This window comes from Aotus nancymaae, unplaced genomic scaffold (genome assembly GCF_030222135.1).
Source record: "Aotus nancymaae isolate 86718 unplaced genomic scaffold, 86718_ANA_hifiasm-v0.15.2.pri h1tg000006l, whole genome shotgun sequence".
Lineage (NCBI taxonomy): Eukaryota > Metazoa > Chordata > Mammalia > Primates > Aotidae > Aotus > Aotus nancymaae.
Window position 1 is genome coordinate 64,253,232 of NW_026988417.1, and position 23,365 is coordinate 64,276,596.

At 44.4% G+C, this 23,365-nt stretch overlaps 1 protein-coding gene across 3 annotated transcripts in view; it reads right to left on the reverse strand.

Annotated features, from left to right (window-relative positions):
• GRSF1 (G-rich RNA sequence binding factor 1) overlaps positions 1-17,112 on the reverse strand; it is a 30,110-nt gene extending 12,998 nt beyond the window's left edge. Inside the window, exons 1-3 of one of the 3 annotated variants that reach the window (XM_021666093.2) lie at positions 17,083-17,112; positions 1,963-2,119; positions 625-780 (exon numbers count right to left, since the gene is read on the reverse strand). In XM_021666093.2, coding sequence (XP_021521768.2) covers positions 625-780; positions 1,963-2,119; positions 17,083-17,112 — 343 coding nt within the window. Of the gene's footprint in view, positions 1-624; positions 781-1,962; positions 2,120-4,397; positions 4,470-4,684; positions 5,039-17,082 lie in introns of those variants that run through there. The other 2 variants (XM_021666092.2, XM_021666094.2) reach the window with 2 other exon arrangements.
• Positions 17,113-23,365: the final 6,253 nt, after the last annotated feature.

Here is a 23,365-nt window from a genome sequence, read left to right on the forward strand (position 1 = left end):
CCCAGTGTGTGATGCTCCCCTCCCTGTGCCCATGTGTTCTCATTGTTCAACATCCGCCTATGAGTGAGAACATGCGGTGACAAATGACATTTATTGCATATTTACTATGCAGGCGTAACTTACTTAATTCTCAAAGCTTATAAGATAATTGGTAGACTGAGTGCAGTGGCTCACGCCCGTAATCCCAGCACTTTGGGATACCGAGGCAGGTGGATCACCTGAGGTCAGGAGTTTGAGATACCAGCCAGACCAACATGGCGAAACCCCATCTCTACTAAAAATACAAAAATTAGCTGGGCACTGTGGCACGTGCCTGTAGTCCCAGCTACTTGGGAGGCTGAGACAGGAGAACTGCTTGAACCCGGGAGGCAGAGGTTGCAGTGAGCTGAGATCACGCCACTGCACTCCAACCTGGCAAGAGAGTGAGAACCCGTCTCAAAAAAAAAAAAAGATAAACTTCGTCAATATTCTCATTTTATAAGAAAGTTTATCTCTTTACGTTTTATTTTCACAACCTATAAAATAATACATTCATACCATTATTAAAGATCAAAAAAAAACTGCCTTGAAAAGTATAAAACCTAATGCAATGATCCCAAAACGCCAGAATCTGACTTCACATACCTTCCACATACCGCTGGCCCATGTACATGCGGTGCTTCTCTAAGGCTTTCTGCACATCCTGCTCTGACTCCATTTCAATTAAGGCATCACCCCTTCGCTTTCCATCTCTATTTAGGAGGAAATGTATTCCATTCTCACCATTGCGGATTCTGCAGTCTAAAAGTGTATGAGTAAAATCAATTAAAAACAGAAATCAAGGCCGGGCGCAGTGGCTCACACCTGTAATCCTAGCACTTTGGGAGGCCGAGGTGGGTGGATCACCTGAGGTCAGGAGTTCAAGACCAGCCTGGCCATCATGGTGAAACCCCATCTTTAAAAAAAATAAATAAAATAAATAAAAAATAAACAGAAATCAAACTTTTAGCTCAATGAAGTAAGTCACAAGAACGCAATTTTCCAACAACGAAGCAGGAAACAAGTGTCATATTCCTTACACAAATCCCCATCACTGAAGCCATCCAAACACCAATAAGGATGTAGTCTCTATAACATTCCAAATAGAAAAGATAAGCAAACCTTAGCACAGAAGCTTATGATATGCTTCCTGACCATTAAATGGCAAATCAGGCCAGGCCCAACACAAAATGTGTTATGTCTATTCCAACATTTCTACAATCACTTAAGGAAATAAAATATAGTTAAATTCACACATAAATGTCTTTCTTTAAAATCATATCCATAGGACTTTAAAATATTTCCTGTAAGAATAATTCTATTGGCCAGGCACGGTGGCTCATGCCTATAATCCCAGCACTTTGGGAAGCCAAGGTGAGCGGATCACCTGAGGTCAGGAGTTTGAGACCAGCCTGAGAAACATGGTGAAATCCCGTTTCTACTAAAAATACAAAAAAGTATCCGGGCGTGGTGGTGCGCACCTGTATTCCCAGGTACTTGAGAGGCTGAGGCAGGAGAATCGCTTGAACCCGTGAGGCGGAGGTTACGGTGAGCTGAGATTGAACCATTGCACTCCAGCTTGGGCAAGAAGAGCAAAACTCTCAAAATAATAATTTTATTACTATAATTTAACTTTTTTTGGTTTTGTTTTTATAGAAAGGGGGGTCTCATTTTATTGTCCAGGCTGGTCTTGAACTCTTGGGCTAAAGTAATCCTCTCATCTCAGCCTCCCAAAGTGCTGGGATTACAGGCATGAGCCACCATGCCCAGACTTTTACCCCCTTTCAAACTGTGTACTTTTTATAATTGGAGTAAGTCCAGCATAGTCTGATGTGGATTTGTGGTACTACCCTTTACTCAGACAAAATAACAAATGTAAAACATATATATCTGCTTGTGAGAAATATAAGAAAAAAAAAGAAATAAAACATACATAAAACATACCTGAGAAAAAGTTAAGCACATCTTCTATAGTGCATGACCAGGGCAGTCCTTGAGCTCGAATGAGATAGACATCATCCACTTCCTCTCCTAACTTGGATCGGGCCAATTCATACTCAGGGAGTGATGGAAGGTCTTCCAGGTAAGTCGTTTTAGACTCCTTCCAAGGGAAATGAAGAATTGTAAAAATAGTTACATTTACATGTAAAAAATGTAAAAAAAAAAAAAAATTCTACTTAGAAAATATTTATTCTACAAACTAATATTCTAGATTATTTCAGAGGCAAAAAGTAAACTGCACCAATCTAACCCATCCTGTTTTGGCTTAAATTGTACATTCAAAAGCAGTAAACAGGTATATCCTAAAGGTTTGGCAGGACATAAATTTCATTCAGGGTTTAAAATTCATCAACCTCAAATTATATGTAACAATAGTGTTTTAGTTAAGGCAACACAAGACAGGTCCCCCTACAATGTGACAAATATTTGATTGCCCCTACACACAGTGTTTGGCCCACATCTGAAATAGCTATCTAGAATAAGATAAGCAGACAAGATGAGATACTGAATGCTATAATTAAGATTAAAAAATAATACAGGAATTCAAATCATAGCACTAACAAAAGAATCAGGATGTGACATGAGATGGGTCTTGAAAGAAGGATGTAATTCTGATGGGGATATATAAAAGGGCATTCCAGTTTGAAGGTGAGAGAAAGAAGCAGTATGACCAAAGGCCCATTTGAAAAATAGCAACTAATTCCAATTAATTCCATCTGTTTACATTATAGGGTATAATTAGGAGCCAAAGAAGATGAGCTGGCAAAAGGAAGTTGGTACCACATAGCAGAGGGCCTTGAGTGTTGAGCTTAATGTGTGTCCTTCACTTGGTAGGTAAAGGGAAGTTAATAAAAGACAATGAGGACTGGATAAATCAACAAGACAGCAGGATGCCTTGGGAAGACTCCTGTCAGCTGGTATACCAGATCAAGTGATTAAGGGAAAGATCATAAAAGGCAACAGCAGCAGTGTGAGGTTAAAGACTTATGAAGTCTCTTTTATCAGATTAAGCAAAAACAGGAATTTAATAAGAATTCACCAAGCACTACAACCATAACCTAAGAAGACAATTCAGGCTTTAAGACTTGCACTCTACTGGATTAAGGACAAAGATATCTTTGTACTATCATTTTTTCTTTTTTGAGACAGTTTCACTCTTGTCACCCAGGCTAGAGTGCAATGGCATGATCTCCGCTCACGGCAACCTCTGCCTCCCGGAATCAAGTGATTCTCCTGTCTCAGCCTCCTCAATAGCTGGGATTACAGGCGCCAGCCACCACGCCCGGTTAATTTTTTTGTATTTTTTAGTAGACATGGAGTTGACCATGTTGCTCACGCTAGTCTCCAGGTGATCCACTCGCCTCAGCCTCCCAAAGGGTTGGGATTACAGGCGTGAGCCACTGCGCCAGGGCCTATCATTTTCATGAAGACTTATGTTTAATTTTAAGGAATAAATGTAAGCAGTTAATAACATAATAGATATTCTACAGATTTTATCACTGCAGTCAATTTCACAGGAAATAAAAAGGGGAGGTAGCTCACACAGGTTTATTAGAGATTGTTTTGTTGTGGTTTTTGTAGACAGCTTTCCCCTTTTTTCCAGAATTCCGTAAGCATCACAAGGTTTTACAGAAAAGGGGCAGCGGAAAGTATTGGGTCAGGATTCAAATCAATTAGCTCAGCCACTGGCAGACAACAGCCATGCTGATTAGCCTCCCAGTCTCCCTAAGTTAAAGGAGAAGCACAAATTGAATTAAGATAAATATGACCCAAGGAATCAGGGGCTGGATAGTTAAAAAGCGTGCAGAGACTTCCCAGACGTCACGTAACAAGCAGAAGAGAAAGGTTCATCTACAAGGCACAAAATATTTGCAATCTGAGTTCTTCAAGTACACACAAGGGCTTTTTTTAAAAAAATAAAGAAAAAAAGGAAAGAAAAACATTGTAAATTCATTCCTGGGAACCCAAGTTGTGTCGTCAACCAACGCTCCCTCCCCTTCACCCCCGCCCCAACACCTAAATCTCCAAATTGTTTTCCCAGTCGAGGCGACACACAGTCCTAAAAGACCTTCTGTATGAATGGAGTTGCAGAGGTGACCTTCAGTAAACCGGGACAGCTCGTCTTTCCCTGGGGACAGGAGAGAGAGGGGCGCGCTGGGGACAAGGCTCCTTCCCCACAAGCCAGCCCACACAACTGTGTGCGCGGACCTTCTGAGCAGCGGCCGACCGAGAATCGCCGAGGGCTGCTCAGGCCTAGCGCTCGGGCTACACGGAAACTCCCAACCCTCCGGCGGGCTAGGGCCTCGCGACTTCACAACCAGAGGGCGAAAAGCGAGAGGGATGCAGGGTGGGGGCGTCATCAACCTCACGAAACCTACCATGGACCCGGCAGGAAACAAGGCCTCAACATTCAGCCTGGCCACACTTACACTGCCCAACCGACCAAAGACTCGAGGGCAAAACAAAACAAGGAGAAAACCCGAAACCTGGGAGAGCGTCCCTTGTTTCGGGGCCCAATAGGAGCACAGGGAGGACGGGGGCGGGTGTGCAACGAGTGCCGAGAATTCCCGGGCGCGCCCGCGAGGCGCACACGGAGGGGCGCGGGGGACGCGTGCGCGGGGCTAGGGAGGGGTCCGGCGCCGGGCCCCTTGCGGCGCCCACGTACCTGGCTGTAGCTCCGCGTCGGACCCGCGGCCGCCGCCAGCGACTGCGGCAGCAAAGGGGCACGGAGGGCAGGGTAGGCCGCGGCAGCTGCGGCCGCGGCAGAAGTGGCCGCAGGGGAAGGCCCCGCCAGCCTCCCGGGAGGCACAGGCCCGGTCTGGAGGCCACGCGTCTGGGAGGCGGCGGCCGCGGCTGCCCCGAGCAGCAGCAGCAGGCGGCGACGGCCCGAGACGCCCGAAGGGAATGAGCCCGCGGCAGAGTAGAAGGGCAGGCAGGCGGCGCCGGTGCGCTGGCAGCTGCTGCAGTTACAGCCGCAGCCCCGGAGCAGTGCCCCGAGTACCCAGCGCGTGCCGGCCATGGACTCCCGAGGCGGCGCGGGGCCTGTAGGCAGCTGCGGCTGCAGCGCGAAGGGAACGGAAGTGGAATCCAGGGCCGTTGGGGGGTGCCGGGCACATGCGCCGCGGGCACAGGGGGCAGCGGTGAGTCGGCAGGAGGCGGAGGAGAGCGCGCCGCTCCTCCCGGTCTCCGCCCTCAGGGCGGGGCTACCCGCGGATCGGGAGGGGCCGGGGGAGCGGGTGCCACAGACCTGCTGCTCTTTTAGGCGGTGGAAACTGAGGCCCAAAGAAAGTGAGGCTAGGGTCTGGGCGCCGTGGCTCACACCTGTAATCCTAGCACCCTGGGAGGCCCAGGGTGGCGGATTGCCTAAGCTCAGGAGTTCTAGACCAGCCTAGGCAACGCAGTGAAACCGGTCTCTACTGAAATACAAAATATTAGGCCCGATGCGGTGGCTCACGCCTGCGCTTTGGGAGGCTGAGGCGGGCGGATCACCTGAGGTGAGGAGCTCAAGACCAGCTTGGTCAAAATGATGAAACCTCGTCCCTACTAAAAATACAAAAATTAGCCGGGCGTGATGGCTCACACCTGTAATCCCGGCTACTCCGGAGACTGAGGCAGGAGAATCGCTTGAACCCAGGAAGCAGAGGTTGCAGTGAGCGGAGATCGCGCCACTGCATTCCAGCCTGGGCGACAGAGCGAAATTCCATCTCAAAAAAAAAAAAAAAAAAAAAAAAAAAAAAGAGGCCAGGGCCATCCTGCTCTGGGTAGGGTCAAGACCTGGAGTGCAGGTCTGTGCGGCCCCACACTGTACCACCAAAACCTGTGGTGTGAGCGGCTAAGGAGCCGTTTCTGAAAGGAATTGTGATACTAGTTATAAAAAATCTTTGGGATAATATCAGAGATTTGGTACCCGCGCCCCCCAAGTTTGAGATGTGAGGAAGGAAAACGTTCTTCGTTGTTTTAAAATGAAATATAGGCCATGGCTCGGTCCTGTAATCCCAGCACTTTGGGAGGCTTAAGTGAGAGGATCACTGGAGCCCAAGAGTTCCAGACCAGCCTGGGCAACATAGGGAGACCCCGTCTCTACAAAAAATTTAAAAAGCCAGGTGTGATGGTGTGGGCCTGTAATCCCAGCTACTTGGGAAGCCCAGGCTGGAGGATCGCTTCAGCCCAGGAGGTGCAGGCTGCAGTAAGCTATGATTGCCACCACTGCACTCCAGCCTGGGAGTGAAACCCTGTCTCTAAAAGATGTATATATTATATATTTATATATAATATATATAAATATACAATATATATTATGTATTTATTATATATTATATAATATATAAATTATATATTTATAAATTATATATATTTATATCTATATTATATATTTATATATTAAATATATATATTTATATCTATATTATATATTTATATATATTAAATATATATATATTTATATCGTATTGATCATGTGCATAACAAAGGTGAACCCTCCCCTAATGAAACTGTATTCACAAGTGAACAGAGATTTGTATACACATGCACAAAGACTGGTTGTGCAGCTTTCCTCCTCTTAAGGCCAGAACCTGTCAAAGATAGATAAAGCTAATATTTTTTAAAACTTTTTACTGTGGAAAATGTCAAACAGAAGAGCAGAATGAATTTCCAGAACTTCGTAAATTGTCAACACTTTTCAATCTTGTTTCATCTATCTCCAACCTCCATCCTCCAACCCTTATTTTCTTTGCTAGAATGTATTAAAGCAACAGGTATTACATTTAAAGTTTGACTTGTTTAACCCGGACTACTTTTAGGTAAGGAAAGTTCAGTATTTCTTAGAAAACCCTTTTCCCAATCAAAAAACAAAGAACAAGAAAAAATTGATAGGCTTGATTCTGTGAACCTGGAGTATCAAAGAGAAGGGGCTCACTTTTGTTTTTTGGGTTAAAACACAGTCCGACAGAGAATATTGTCATTTTTGTACAAAAACAGAGACAGAAGAAAAGGCAACAGGGCAAATACTCCATCCTCCGGGAAGGCAGGCTGGGATGCCTCAGTGTTAAAATGACGAAAGAAAACCCCAGAGCAGGAACCACGAGCCCCTCATAGGAGTCCCACAAATGTCCAGGACAGCCTGGCTGGGAGAGTGAGTGTGGGAAGGGCAGGCCCCCAGAGGACAGGTCCCATACCCTCTGGCTGGAGACTAAGCCCTGGCCCCACCCCCGCCAGCAGTCCTCACCTTCCTTTGGGGTGAGTGCAGATACTGAGGTGAGGCTAGTTTTTGTTCCCTACTCCTTCTTTGTGATTTGTTCTTAGAAACCTGCAAAGGAGCTCAACTGAGGCCTCAGGGATTGAGGACCCTCTGGAAATACGGTTCCTGGGAATGGGCCTGGATGTAGAAGCCACTAGATATGTCTCTTCCCTGAACAGTTACTTTGTTCATCAGTAACCCTATAGCTTTCTAACTTTCTTTTTTTTTTTTTTTCGAGATGGAGTCTCGCTCTGTCAACAGGCTGGAGTGCAGTGGCACGATCTCAGCTCACTGCAACCTCTGCCTCCTGGTTTAAGCAATTCTCATGCCGTAGCCTCCCGAGTAGCTGGGACTACAGGCGTGCACCACCATGCCCAGCTAATTTTTGTATTTTTGGTTTTACCATGTTGGTAAGAGACGGGGTTTTACCATGTTGGTCAGGATGGTCTCCATCTCTTTTGTATTTTTGGTTTTACCATGTTGGTCAGGATGGTCTCCATCTCTTGACCTCATGATCTGCTCACCTCAGCCTCCCAAAGTGCTTGAGACTACAGGTGTGAGCCATCGTGCCCGGCCGACCCTGTAACTTTCCAAGGAAAACAAAGAACAGGCTAGTCTTCCTTGCCCCAGCCAAAAAAGAGAAGGGGGTTTCTTCATCTGCAAGATTTGGGAATCCTAGAGTTATTAATTTATTTATTTAGAGGCAAGGTTTCGCTCTTTTGCCTGATCTGGGGTGTGGTGGTGGGAATATGAGTCACTGTAGCCTTGACCTCCTGGGTTCAAGTAATCCTCCCATCTCAGCCTCCCAAAGTGCTGGGAATTCAAGCATGAGCCACCACACCTGGCCTATTTTTCTTAAGCCTCCTTTTCAAGAAGGAAAATGGTTTAGCCCTTCCTAACAGATCATCACTACAAATAACAGGTTGCAGATATATTGGAGACTCTGACCATATTTACTCTTGCCCTCATTTTCTTAGCAGAAATAGCAGCAGTCATCATAAAAATTTGAATGGATTGGAAACCTAAATAGATAGACAGAAATCCTGTACTTTATAATCAGGAGTGTAAATAAAATTATAAGAGGCAGACTGGACAACCTGGCAACACCCCATCTCTACTAAAAATACAAAAAAATTAGCTGGGTGTGGTGGCACCTGCCTGTAGTCCCAGCTATGGATAATCACGTAAGCCCACAAGGTCAAGATTTCAGTGAGCTAAGATCTCACCACTGCACTCCAGCACTCCAAGGTACCACCTGCCATCGTCATGACAGAGCAAGACCTATCTCAAAAGTAAGTAAATAAGATTATAAGAGGCCATTGGTTTGGACTGAACTCTTCCAGTAGACCCAAAAGACCAAACCAAATTGGAGTTACTCACCTTCCGTAAGACCAAGCTGAAACTAAGTTTATTTGACCTTCTGAGTAACCAGGAGAGACAGATAATAGCCAGTGTTAGGTGGCATGATAAGAAAGTCCCCTCTGCTTTGACCCTTATAGGGAAAATACTGAAATAACCAATCTGCTTTGTGTTCTCTGTTTTTGTTTTCCTCAGCCCTTTTCTATCTGTAAAGCCAACCTCCTTTGCTCAGCTCATCAAAACACTCATTCTGCTTTATAGAATAAGATATTGCCCAATTTTAGAATAGAAAATGAACCCCAATTAAGATTTGTAAACTAAATTCATTGTAATTTTGTCTTTTGACAGTTCTTGCAACTGACAAAGGGACCTGAAGGACACTGCTGATGACTTCTGAGACTCCAGTAGAAACATTGGAGTGGGGCCTCAGATGCTTTTTGAGGTCTTCAGTCTTCCTCATGAAGCCTCAAGGGTTACAGGTAAGTTCCTCTTAGGTGGACTCCCTTTTTCTCTTTGGCTTTTGAATTTAGAGTTAGTTTGTGCTGTGAGACAGTGCATGACCTTTTAGGGTTTACAGTGGCTGACATGTCATTGGCAAGAGCAGCAGTTTTATCTTGGCTGGGCACAGTGACACCTACCTGTAATCCCAGCACTTTGGGAGGCTGAGGCAGTGGATTGCTTGAGATCAGCCTGGCCAATATGGCAAAACCCTGTCTCTACTAAAAATAAAAAAATTAGCCAGGCATGGTGGTTCGCACCTGTAATTCCAGCTACTTGGGAGGCTGAGGCCCCCTGAGAGGCCTCACCCAGGAGGTACAGCTGAGATCACACCACTGCACTCCAGCTTGGGTGACAGAGCAAGACTGTCTCAGAAAACAAACAAACAAAAAGAAAAAGAAAGAGAAGGGGTCCTGCGATATTGCCTAGGCTAGAGTGCAGTGGCCATTCACAAGCATGATCAGAGTACACTACAGCCTCAAACTACTGGGCTCAAGTGATCCTTCTCCCTTTGCCTCCAAGTACTTGGGATTACAGGTGCATGCCATTAGGTCTGGCTTAAGAGCTGCAGGTTGGCAAGGTGCAGTAGCTCATGCCTTTAATCCCAACACTTTGGGAGGCTGAGGTGGGCAGATCATGAAGTCAGAAGATTGAGACCATCCTGGCTAGTGTGGTGAAACCCCATCTCTACTAAAATACAAAAATTAGCTGGGCATGGTGGCGTGCACCTGTAGTTCCAGATACTCAGTGGCTGAGGCAGGGGAACCTCTTGGACTTAGGAGATGGAGGCTGCAGTGAACCGAGATTGCACTGCTGTATTCCAGCCTGATGACAGAGCAAGACTCCATCTCAAAAACATTAAAAAAAAAAAAAAAAAGAGCTGCACAGTATTTCTGGTTTTGTTTGTTTTTGTTTGTTTATTTTTTGTGTTTTGAGACATAGTCTCACACTGTCACCCAGGCTGGAGTGCAATGGCGTGATCTAGGCTCACTGCAACTTCCATCTCTCGAATTTAAGTGATTCTCCTACCTCAGCCTCCGAAGTAGCTGGGATTGCAGGCGCTCACCACCACACCCTGCTAATTTTTATATTTTCAGTAGAGACAGGGTTTCACCACATTGGTCAGGCTGGTCTCAAACTCCTGACCTAAGGTGATCCTCCTGACCTAAGGTGATCCACCTGCCTCTGCCTCCCAAACGGCTGGGATTACAGGCATGGGCCACCAAGCTTGGCCTTTTTTTTTTTTTTTTTTTTTTTTTGTGATGGAGTCTTGCTCTGTCATCAGGCTAGAGTGCAGTGGCACAATCTTGGCTCACTGCAACCTCCGCCTACTGGGTTCAAGTGATTCTCCTGCCTCAGCCTCCCAAATAGCTGAGATTACAGGCACACGCCACCACACCGGGCTAATTTTTGTATTTTAAGTAGAGGTAGGGTTTCATCATGTTGGTCAGGCTGGTCTGGAACTCCTGATCTTGTGATCCGCCCTCCTTGGCCACCCAAAGTGCTGGGATTACAGGCATGAGCCACTGCACCCAGCCTTGATTTTGTTTGTTTTTTTACTTGTTTACCTTGCTCATGGACTCAGGTAACAAGGAGCTGCATTTTAAGATAGTGTTGCTCTAAGTGGTTATTACCGCAGGGGGCATGAACCCTGGCTTTTGGAATCTGTTGGAATTTGGATTCTATCCTTTTTGTTATGTTTTCTCACATGCTTACATAGGGAAAAAATAATTGGGCAAGTTGGTCAAGGGGATCTCAGAGCCAAAGCCACCATTTGACTGGTGGGCACAGTTCAGGTACTTAAGAGCTATTAGAGTGCTGGCCACTAAAAAATGAGACTCCGTGTTAGGGTAAACTAGAGATAAAACAAGGTAGTACCTGCCATCCTCAATAAAATGTTTGTGCTGTCTGGGTTCAGTGCCTCATGCCTGTAATCCCAGCACTTTGAGAGGCCGAGGCAGGTGGATCACTAGGTCAGTAGTTCAAGACCAGCCTGGCCAACATGGTGAAACCTTGTCTCTACTAAAATACAAAAATTAGCCTGATGTGGTGGTAGGCACCTGTAATCCCAGCTACTCAGGAGGCTGAGGCAGGAGAATTACTTGAACCTGGGAGGCAGAGGTTGCAGTGAGCCGAGATGGTGTCACTGCACTCTAGCCTGGCAGCCTAGAGGACAGAGCAAGAATCTGTCTTGAAGAAAAAAAAAAAAAAGATCAAAAGAATGGCAATCATAACAGTCTTTCAGACCTCAGTGCAATCAAATTAGAACTCAGGATCAAGAAACTAACTCAGAACCACACAACTTGATGAAAACTGAACAACTGGCTCCTGAATGTCAACTGGATAAACAATTATATGAAGGCAGAAATAAAAATGTTCTTTGAAACCAATGAGAATGAAGACACAACATACCAGAATCTCTGGGACACATTTAGAGCAGTGTCTAGAGGGAAATTTATAGCAATAAATGCCCACCTGAGAAGCGGGGAAAGATCTAAAATTGACACCGTATCATCAAAATTGAAACAGCTAGAGGAGCAAGATCAAAAAAACTCAAAAGTTAGCAGAAGACAAGAAATAACTAAGATATGAGTAGAACTGAAGGAGACAGAGGCGCAAAAAAACCCTTAAAAAAATCAATAAATCCAGGAGCTGTTTTTTTGAAAACATCAACAAAATAGACAGACTACTGGCCAGATTAATAACAAAGAAAAGAGAGAGGAATCAAATACATGCAATAAAAAATGATAAAGGGGTTATCACCACCAATTCCACAGAAATACAAACTGCCATCAGAGATCACTACAAACAACTCTATGCACATAAACCAGTAATCCTGGAAGAAATAGATAAATTCCTGGACAACTGCACCCTCCCAAGCCTAAACCAGGAAGAGGTTGAAACCCTGAATGGACCAATAACAAGGGCTGAAGTTGAGGCAACAATTAATAACCTACCAACCAAAAAAAGCCCAGGTCCAGATGGGTTCACAGCCAAATTCTACCAGATGTACAAAGAGGAGCTGGTACCATTCCTTCTGAAACTATTCTAAACAATACAAAAAGAGGGAATCCTTTCCAAATCATTTTATGAGACCAGCATCATCCTGATACCAAAACCCAGCAGAGACTAAAAAAAAAGGAAAACTTCAGGCCAATATCCATGATGAACATAGATGCAAAAATCTTCAATAAAATACTGGCAAACCAATTGCAACAACACATCAAAAAGCTCATCCGTCACGATCAAGTAGGCTTCATCCCAGGGATGCAAGGCTGGTTCAACATATGCAAGTCTATAAACGTAATCCACCACATAAACAGAACCAAAGACAAAAACCACATGATTATCTCAATAGATGCAGAGAAGGCCTTCAACAAAACTCAACAGCTCTTTATGCTAAAAACTCTCAAGAAACTAGGTATTGATGGAACATATCTCAAAATAATAAAAGCTATTTACAACAAACCTTCAGCCAGTATCATTCTGAATGGGCAAAAACTGGAAGCGTTCTCTTTGAAATATGGCACTAGACAAGGATGCCCTCTCTCACCACTCCTATTAAATATAGTATTGGAAGTTCGAGCCAGAGCAATCAGGCAAGAAAGGGAAATAAGGGATATTCAATTAGGAAAGGAGGAAGTCAAATTGTCTCTATTTGCAGATGGCACGATTATATATTAAGAAGACCCCATTGTCTCAGTCCAAAATCTCCTGAAACTGATATGCAACTTCAACAAAGTCTCAGGATACAAAATCAATGTGCAGAAATCACAAGCATTTCTATACACCAATAACTGGCTAACAGAGAGCCAAATCAAGAGCAAACTCTCATTCACAATTGCTACAAAGAGAATAAAATACCTAGGAATACAACTAACAAAGGATATAAAGGACCTCTTCAAGGAGAACTACAAACCACTGCTCAAGGAAATAAGAGAGGACACAAACAGATGGAAAAACATTCCATGCTCATGGTGAGGAAGAATCAATATGATGAAAAAGGCCATACTGCCCAAAGTAATTTACAGATTCAATGCTATCCCCATCAAGCTACCAATGACCTTCACAGAACTGGAAAAAAAAACACTTTAAACTTCATATGGAACCAAGAGAGCCTGCATAGCCAAGACAATCCTAAGCAAAAAGAACAAAGCTGGAGGCATCATGCTGCCTGACTTCAAACTGTACTACAAGGCTACAGTAATCAAAACAGCATGGTACTGGTACCAAAACAGAGATACAGACAAATGGAACAGAACAGAGACCTCGGAGGTAATGCCACACATCTACAACCATCTGATCTTTGACAAACCTCACAAAAACAAGCAATGGGGAAAGGATTCCCTGTTTAATAGATAGTGCTGGGAAAACTGGCTAGCCATGTGCAGAAAACAGAAACTGGACCCCTTCCTGACACCTTACACTAAAATTAACTCCAGATGAATTAAAGACTTAAATATAAAACCTAACACCAGCTGGGCGCGGTGGCTCACGCCTGTAATTCCAGCACTTTGGGAGGCTGAGGCGGGTGGATCACGAGGTCAAGAGCTCAAGACCATCCTGGTCAACATGGAGAAACCCTGTCTCTACTAAAAATACAAAAACTTAGCTGGGCATGGTGGTGTGTGCCTGTAATCCCAGCTACCTAGGAGGCTGAGGCAGGAGAATTGCTTGAACCCAGGAGGCGGAGGTTGCAGTGAGCCGAGATCGTGTCATTGCACTCCAGCCTGGGCAACAAGAGCAAAACTCCATCTCAAAAAAAAAAAAAAAAAACCTAACACCATAAAAACCCTAAAAGAAAATCTAGGCAAAACCATTCAGGACATAAGCATAGGCAAGGATTTCATGACTAAAACACCAAAAGCAAGTCTGGGTGTGGTGTCTTACAACTGTAATCCCAACACTTTGGGAGGCTGAGGAGGGCAGATTGCCTGAGGTCAGGAGTTTGGGACCAGCCTGGCCAACATGGTGAAACCATGTTGTGTGTGTGTGAAGTGTGTGTCTCTAAACACACACACACACACACACACACACACACACACCCTAAAAGCATTGGCAACAAAAGCCAAAATAGACAAATGAGATCTAATTAAACTCCAGCGCTTCTGTACAGCAAAAGAAACAATCATAATGTAGCAGGAGCAGTCACAAGAAACAGACCTCTTGAATACTGAACTGGGAAGGAAGAGGTTTATTATTATTATTACTTATGGCCGGGAGCCAGGCGATGATTTGTTTAAATGACCTAGCTTAGCTAACAAACAGAAGCTCTGCCTTTATATAGGCTCACACTCTAGATATTACATATGAAAGGATCTTTGGTTTACAGCCTTAGAAATTACACATGAAAGGGTCTTGGGTTTACATGTGAAACGTTTTAGGAATTACATGTGAAACGTTTCTGGTCTCCGGATGGAGGAGTAGGGTGGGGGTTTGATTTTGTTTTGTTAAGTAACAACAGTGTCTCCCAGAGAGACTCCCCCATACCAGGCCTACTATTTACAGGAAGGTGATTCAGGGCCGGGAGCGGTGGCTCACATAATCCCAGCACTTTGGGAGGCTGAGGCCAGTGGATCATGAGGTCAAGAGATCGAGACCATCCTGGTCAACATGGTGAAACCCCGTCTCTACTAAAAATACAAAAAATTAGCTGGGCATGGTGGCGCGTGCCTGTAATCCCAGCTACTCGGGAGGCTGAGGCAGGAGAATTGCCTGAACCCAGGAGGTGGAGGTTGCGGTGAGCCGAGATCACGCCATTGCACTCCAGCCTGGGTAACAAGAGCAAAACTCCGTCTAAAAAAAAAGGAAGGTGATTCAGGAGGTGCCAGTTGGCTAGCCTTTTTTTTCTGTTGAAATGCAGTGTGGAAGTCAAGGGGGAGGTGATCCTAGATGCCTGGATCTCCTTCCTCACTCCCCCTTTTGAGACCCTCACCACTTTATAATATTAGTGAGAGATCTTACTCTCATTTTCATTTTCCAGACTTTCTGAAGAAACTGATTGATAACGATTTATGTAGTTTACTTGTGATGTGTTTTTTCTGGTCTATTACAGTAGTAAAGGATTTTTTAGTCATTTAGAGGAACAAGGGGGGAAAGCAAGGGAGTAGTAAACAAACACCCACTATTGTTATTATACTTATGATGAGGGTTTTTAGTCCTCCTAAGGCTGAGGACCAACTTTTAAACAAGAACTTAGGTTGAATTTATGCCATACCTTAACAGGCATGTGTGCTAGTTTGGTTATATTAACTGCGTGACCCTCGTCGTTTATGTGCAGGCAGCAGTTGGTTAGTTTGAATTTTTTACAGACTCCTCCTTCAGCTGCCAGCAAATAATCTAAGGCCAACTGGTTCTGATAAATGGCATTTCTCATTTGAGTTTCTTGTCCAGCCAAAATGGACAGAGCTTTGCCCATTACATTAACGAGTATTTCCAAGGCAGCTTGCAACTGAATGATTTGATTTAGCATATAGATAGGAGTCTGGTGTCCCCATGGGCTATTTTCTGTTCCTGTGGCTGGCCTATAGTACTCAATAATTCTTTTCAGTGGTCACTTATTATTTTCCTATTTACCTATTTTCAGACTTTTTTTTCTCCTGGGCATAGTAGACTGGATGTCCTAACAACTCACCTGTCTTAACAAATAATTAAAAAAAAGAAGGCTTAATGATGCCTATGACACAGCTATCTGTCCATCTTTCATGCAGCTGTATGTATGCTCTATGTCCGCATATCCAGTACAACCCAGGAGGGGCTGTCCAGTCTCTCCAGGACCCAGCGTGATTCCAAGCATTCTGTAATTTTGGAAATTCTAGGAGGGGTTCTTTTTTGTATAGTTTTAGCTCCACCAGGTTATAGTGCCTACTGTTCCATTATACAGACGCTGCCCTATGCAGCTAAGCTTTCCAACTGGAACAGTGAGGTCAGTTCCTTCTCTGGCCAAACAATATTGTCCAATAATTGAAACCTTTAAAACCCAGAAACTGTTGATTTGAACCCTTTGAACTGAGGTCAGGTCAGGGACAGGATCAGAGGGTAATAACTCATGGACTTTCCATGGCCAACTGTTACCCGTAGTTGTCCCGCTACATACATAGCAAGAAGTAACATTGAGGGAATGGGCCACATTTTCAGCAAATTGAAGGAACAAGTTTTTGTCTTTTTTGGAAGTTCTGGCACTGGCTTATTTAATATACCATAAAAGTGCTGGTACACTGGCCGGGTTGAGCGTTTTTGGATTTTTTTCTGAATCTGGATACTGACTCCGGGTCAAGCCCTTTCCCATTAATTTCTAGCATTACACTTTCCCCTTTTTCCCATTTAGGGTCTTAGGGATTTGTGATTATTAATTCTACTGGGTTACAATGTCCTGAGACACAAGGGACATTACTCCCTGGAATGGTGTTTCTCCCTTTTACAAGACGAACCGGATTATTTGTATTATTTTTTCAAGTGGCTCAGAGGACACATGACTCAAAAATGCAATTACTGCACCAGTAGGTTTTCTGGCAGATATACTCATGCTCTTTTGTATAACTTTGTTCCTATCCGAGGGAACCACAGCCCCCTCTACTGGAATGATAGGCATTGATGGCTGCACAGGCATTAAACCTTAGTGTAACCTGCTTTGGGCTTCCGTTCTCCTCTGTTTTAGCTATTAATTTAGTAGGGCTATTCCATCACCCTGTTAGGAGTTGAATTTTAAAAGTCATACGTGTAGGGGGCTCTGATGGGTTGTAGCATACATCTGGCTGTCCATTCCCCAGGTTACACACCTTATACTGAGTACCGTTATATAAACAGGTTCCTTTCTGTGTCCCTATACATTCATAATAACTGTAGAACAAAAGAATGGCAGTTACTTTACGTCCTACCTTAGTAACCTGATGTACACACTGAGAGCATTCTTTAAAATTAGTTAAGGTCCCTACTGTACAAGTCCAAATATTAAGAAGAACAAGTCTCACAATGAATTTTCTCATGCTTCGGCCATGCATGGACCAGCCAGCTTCCAGGATGTGGCTGGAGCAGGGCTTGTTGTCCTTCTTAAGGTGATTTTGCAGTCATTGTCTAGGGTCTGGTGTAGCTTCCCAAGTCTCAGCTGCTGCCAGTTTTTACATGGCTGTGGTGGATCCAGGCTGGGAGTCCCTTTACCTTTATGGCTGTGGGAGTGGTTAGGATCATGGTCTGAGGTCCTTTTCACTGTGGCTTCAGAGGAGCTGCACTCCAGTCCTTTATCCACAAGTGATCATCTGGCAAGAAAGTGTGAACTGGGGAGAATAAGCTTATAGGACATCCATCATTTATTCAGGTTGAAATTTCCTGAGCGATTTTCCCTAGAGCTTGTAACTGGCATCTTAACTAAATCTTTCCCCACTCCTGAAGAGTTCCCGGGAGTGCCTGGAGTATGGGAGGGGGCCTATGATATAAGACTTTATAGGGGGAATATCCTGTCTTCCGAAAGGGAGTGCATTTAATTTTGAATAACACCAAGGGAAGTGCCTGTACCCACTTTAATCTTCTTTCTTGACACACTTTCCCTAAGCTATTTTTGATGGTCTGGTTCATTCTTTTTACTTTCCCTGAACTCTGAGGGCAGTAGGCAGTGTGCAGTTAAAGTAATACCCCAAGGCCACTGCTGTTTTCTGAGCCAAGTTCGCCACAAATGCTGGTTTGTTGCCTGATTTAATGCGCAGAGGCAGTCCAAACCTAGGGGTGAGATTTTGAAGCAGCACTTGGGTTATTTTATGGGCTTCCTGGCACCAGGGGCAAAGTGGCAGAGTTTAGGGTGTTGCACAGACCCCAGTGGTGATAGAGATTTTCACTTTAGCAGGCTCAGGTATTTGGTAGGCCTAGCATTTATTAACCAATGATGTCCTTTGGTATTTATTAGGGTCACTACTGTGTGGGGTGCTTTGATATTTAAAATCTTCCCAGAGTTGATGCTAGAACTTCAATTGCCATTCCTTTTTTTTTTTTCTGACATATACAGCATGAGAGGCTTTGTTAAATCAGCCCCAAAGCCAGAGCTGACAAAAGTTTTGCTTTTAGTTTCTGCCCCATTCAAAGGGTTTCTTGTCTTCTCCCCGCCCCTCTTTGTCACTTTGTGTAAGGGTTTGGCCAGTACTGCGAAGTTTGGAAGTTTGGAATACATGATTTACAAAACCCATGGCTCCCAGGAACTCCCTTACCTGCCTTTTAGCCTCAGGTTCTGGCAGGTTGCAAATGACTCGCTTCCTCTCTGCTCCTTGGCTGCGTTCCCCCTTCCAGATGGTGAACCCCAGATATCGCACTTGCTGTCGGCAAATCTGGGCTTTTTTTAAGACACTTTATACCCACAGTCCTCCAGGTGCCAAAGTAAGGCATCTGTTCTTTTTGTGCACCCAACTGCCTTGGGGTGTCCCAATAAAAGATCATGCAGCCTAAGTCTTAAGCAAGAAACTTTTTGGGGGCGGTCACAGGCTAGCGCCTCCCCAAGGATGATGAGAGAGTTTCTGAGTCCCTGGGAAGCCGGGTCCAGGTGTACCGGGAGGTCATACCTGTTTCTGGATTTTTTTCATTGAAATGCAAATAGTTTTTGACTTTCAAAAGCTAGCCTGATGCTAAAGAGAGTTCAAGCAGGTGAACCAACTATCCTCCACTGGCAATAATTCCAGCAGCGTGTATGGGTTAGGCTTAGAACAGGCAAGAGGGGGGATGTTCCATGGAGACTGGCAAGGAACTATAATTCCATAGTCCTTTAAGAACTTTAGATGGACCTGAATGCCTTCTAGGGCCTCTCAGGGAACTGGATATTGCTTTTGTCTAACTGGCTGGGCCCCAGGCTTGACTTCAGTGAGCACAGGGGCCTGGTTGATTGCCAGTCCAGGCAGATTGTCCTCTGCCCAGACCTTAGGCCATCGTTTTGCTAACGCAGGCTCTATTTCCTGGTCTGATTCAGTTAAGAAGAGTCTCTACTCTTCCTCACGAGGCAGCCTGAGGGCCATTATGAGTCTGAATAATTGTTTGCAGTAGGTTAACAAGAGTCTGTGGCTCCTCGGTATCAAAAACTCTTCTGCCACTGGGTCTGCCAGAACCTTGGGATCCGTGTCTCTACCACTGAATCTGCCCCATCCAGGCGCCAGACCTTGGGAGTCCGCATCTCTTGGTGGGGGGAATTTTCCTAGCAGTCTGTCCCTTGGCCACTAAAACAGTCACTGCCTGTCCCCATAACCACTTCTAAGGGTTTAAAACTAACTGCAACCACGAGCCTATGTAGGCAATTGATCAAGGTGTTCTAGCTCACTGCATGTAACCTCATGCCTTACTTTGGAGACAAGAGATCTGTCAAGGGTCCCCTCTGGGGGCCAACCTACCCCAAATGCTAGCCAATCTACCTCACATAAAGTCCTTAATTTCTCTGGTGTCATAGCTACTCCATAATTTCCACTAAATCCCTTCTTGAAATTTTTCAGATGGTCTCTAAAGGAGTGTGTTTGCTATGAGTGTGACCCATGCCTATGTGCCAGAAAAACAATTCTCACAGTTAAGAGAATGTTACTCCACCCACAGTAGTTCCCACCCAGTGAGACGCAGTATACACTCTCCAATTTACATTCACGTCAATCCTTTTACAATGCCTAGACGGCAAAGGCTCCTTTACTCAGCCTTATGTGGCCGTCTCTAATTCCAACTAGCCCTACAAATTGCTCGAAGTATGAGGCCCCTTTTAATGAGCCTGATACTCCCACCTTTCATGGCTGATGAGTCCAGTTGGACCTCTCCACACACAAGCGCACACACACACACACACACACACACACACACAATCGCTCTCCTCCCTCCACCTAAATTGAAACCATAAGCAAAAGCTTTCAAGGTTAGTTACAAAAGGAGAGAGAGAGATCCAAGTTTAAACGTGCCAAATTTGGTACCCATTGGTGATTAGGCCACGCTTCCACCTCAAGGAGGTGGGCAAGCTTCCCGGGACCAATCCTACCCTGTTTCTGTTGTCCGCACGTTCCAAGTACCCATTCTTTCTCGATGTTCAGCCACTGGGTGGATCCACACTGCGGGGACTTTCCTGCTCTGCTTAGGCGAGGCTTTCCTCTGGGCAAATACCTACCCGGGAGTGCTCTCAGGAACTGTGTCACCCCAGTGGGTGGGAGTCCCCCGCAGGGATACTCCAAAGGGCTAGGCAAACCGCCTGAGAGGCTTTTTCCGGCCATCTGCCAACCGAAACTTGCTTCCCAGTCAGGGAACCAAATGTAACAGGATCAGCCTCGAGAAACAGACCTCTTGAACACTGAACTGGGAAGGAAGAGGTTTGTTATTATTACTGTTATTACAACCAGGAGCCAGGCAATGATTTGTTTGAATGACCTAGCTTAGCTAACAAAGAGAAGCTCTGCCTTTATATAGGCTCACACTCTAGATATTACATGTGAAAGGATCTTGGGTTTACAGCCTTAGAAATTATACATGAAAGGGTCTTGGGTTTACAGTTTTAGGAATTACATGTGAAAGGTTTCTGGTCTCCGGATGGAGGAGTGGGGTGGGGATTTGATTTTGTTTAAGTAAAAACAGTGTCTTCCAGAGACTCCCCCAAACCATGCTTGCTATTTACAGGAAGGTGATTCAGGAGGCACCCGTTGGCTAGCCTTTTTTTCTATTGAAATACAGTATGGAAGTCAAGGGGGGAGGTGATCCTAGATGCCTGAATCTCCTTCCTCAATTAGAGTGAACTGGCAACCGAAAGAAGGGGAAAATATTTTTGCAATCTACCCATCTGACAAAAGGCCAATATCCAAAATCTACAAAGAACTAAAACAGATTTACAAGAAAAAAACAAACCCATCAAAAAGCGGGCAAAGGATATGTACAGATACTTTTCAAAAGAAGACATTTATGAGGCCAACATACATATGAAAAAATGCTCATCATCACTGATCATTAGAGAAATGCAAATCAAAACCACATTGAGATACCATCTCACGCCAGTTAGAATGGTGATCATTAAAAAATCAAGAACAGAAAATCAAACACCACATGTTCTCACTCATAGGTGGGTGTTGAACAATGAGAACACATGGACACAGGGAGGGGAGCACTATACACTGGGGTCTGTTGGGGGGGAGAGTAGGGGATAGAGGGGGGGTGGGGAGTTGGGGAGGGATAGCATGGGGAGAAATGCCAGATATAGGTGAAGTGGAGGAAGGCAGCAAATCACACTGCCACGTATGCACCTATGCAACAACCTTGCATGTTTTTCACATGTACCCCAAAACCTAAAATGCAATAAAAAAAAAAAAGATAGCACATAGCTCTAACAAATAATCTAATAAGTGATGACTAATATTATTTTCTTAGATATTGTTTAAAGGAAATGGTAATTGTTGTATTTGTATGTTTCCCCTCCAATTCTACTTCAATATTTATTTGTTTTAACCTGGCTTGGTTCAGAAAGAATTTAAGGCAGCTGACTCCTGGGAAAATAAATTTTCTTTGACCAGACTTGGTGGCTCACACCTGTAATCCCAGAACTTTGGTAGGCTGAGGTGGGCAGATCACCTGAGGTCAGGAGTTCAAGACCAGCCTGGCCAAAATGGTGAAACCCCATCTCTACTAAAAAATACAAAAATTAGCTGGGCGTGGTGGCATGAGCCCATAATCCCAGCTACTTGAGAGGCTGAGGCACAAGAATCGCTTGAACCCGGGAGGTAGAAGTTGCAGTGAACTGAGATTACACTATTGCATTACAGCCTGAGTGACGAGCAAAACTCATATAAAAAAAAAAAAAAAAGAAGTGGAAAAAGAAAACACTAAGCTGCAAGTTAAGCTGTGAGAGACCTGTTGAAGCATATCCTAGGGTCTGGAGCAGAATATACTCTGCTGGTCTGAAGGACATCAGAGGAATGAGAATTATCACTGAAAGATCTTGGAAGTGCTTATTTCTTATGTACCACATTTAATATGTACCATATTAGTTCCCCACTACATTTGAAACCAGGCTCTGTATCATAATGAAATCTTTATATCATATATGAAGATACATATGTGTGTGTATATGTGTATATATATGTATCTTCATATATGATATAAAGATTTCATTTATTTATATATTATATATATATACACACACACATAGGTACATATGATACACCTACAAAATTTGTTTCATGATCTGTTTGTTTTGTTGTTTTTTTGAGACAGAGTCTTGCTTTGTCACCCAGGCTAGAGTGCAATAGCGCGATCTCGGCTCACTGCAACCTCTGCCTCCCAGGTTCAATCAATTCTCCTGCCTCAGCCTCCCAAGTAGCTAGGTTTACAGGTACCTGCCACCACACCTGGCTAATTTTTTTTTGTATTTTTAGTAGAGATGGGGTTTCACTATGTTTGTTAGGCTGGTTTTGAACTTCTAACCTCAAGTTATCTGCCTGCCTCGGCCTCCCAAATTGCTGAGATTACAGGTGTGAGCTACTATTCCCGGCCATGATCAGTATTAAATAAATATTTGTTGAATTAAAATCAGTAGACTTTTTATATGTACATATGTTTTTACGTGTGCAGGCTAAGGGACATGGAAGTTGTCCTAAAGCTGGTTTATAAATAATACCTCCCTATTTGAATAAGAAGTAATAAAAAAATGAAAAAAGTGAATGGCATATTAGACATTGGGGAGTACTTTTTTTTTTTTTTGAGGCAGAGTTTCGCTGTTGTTACCCAGACTGGAGTGCAATGGCGCGATCTCGGCTCACCGCAACCTCCACCTCCTGGGTTCAAGCAATTCTACTGCCTCAGTCTCCCGAGTAGCTGGGATTACAGGGGCGCACCACCATGCCCAGCTAATTTTTTTGTATTTTTAGTAGAGACGGGGTTTCACCTTGTTGACCAGGATGGTCTCGATTCCTTGACCTCGTGATCCACCCGCCTTGGCCTCCCAAAGTGCTGGGATTATAGGCGTGAGCCACCGCGCCCGGCCTGGGTAGTACTTTTTTATCTTATTTTTTTTTGAAACAAAGTCTTACTCTCTCACCCAGGCTGGAGTGCGATGGTGCAACCATGACTCACTGCAGCCTCAAACTCCTGGACTCAAGTGATTCTCCCACCTCAGCCTTCCAAGTAGATGGGACTACATGTGCCCACCACCATGCTTGGTTAATTTTTATATTTTGTAGAGATGGGATCTCACAATGTTGCCCGGGCTGGTCTCAAACTTATGGGCTCAAGCAATCTCCCCACCTCAGCCTCCCAAAATGTTGGGATTACAGG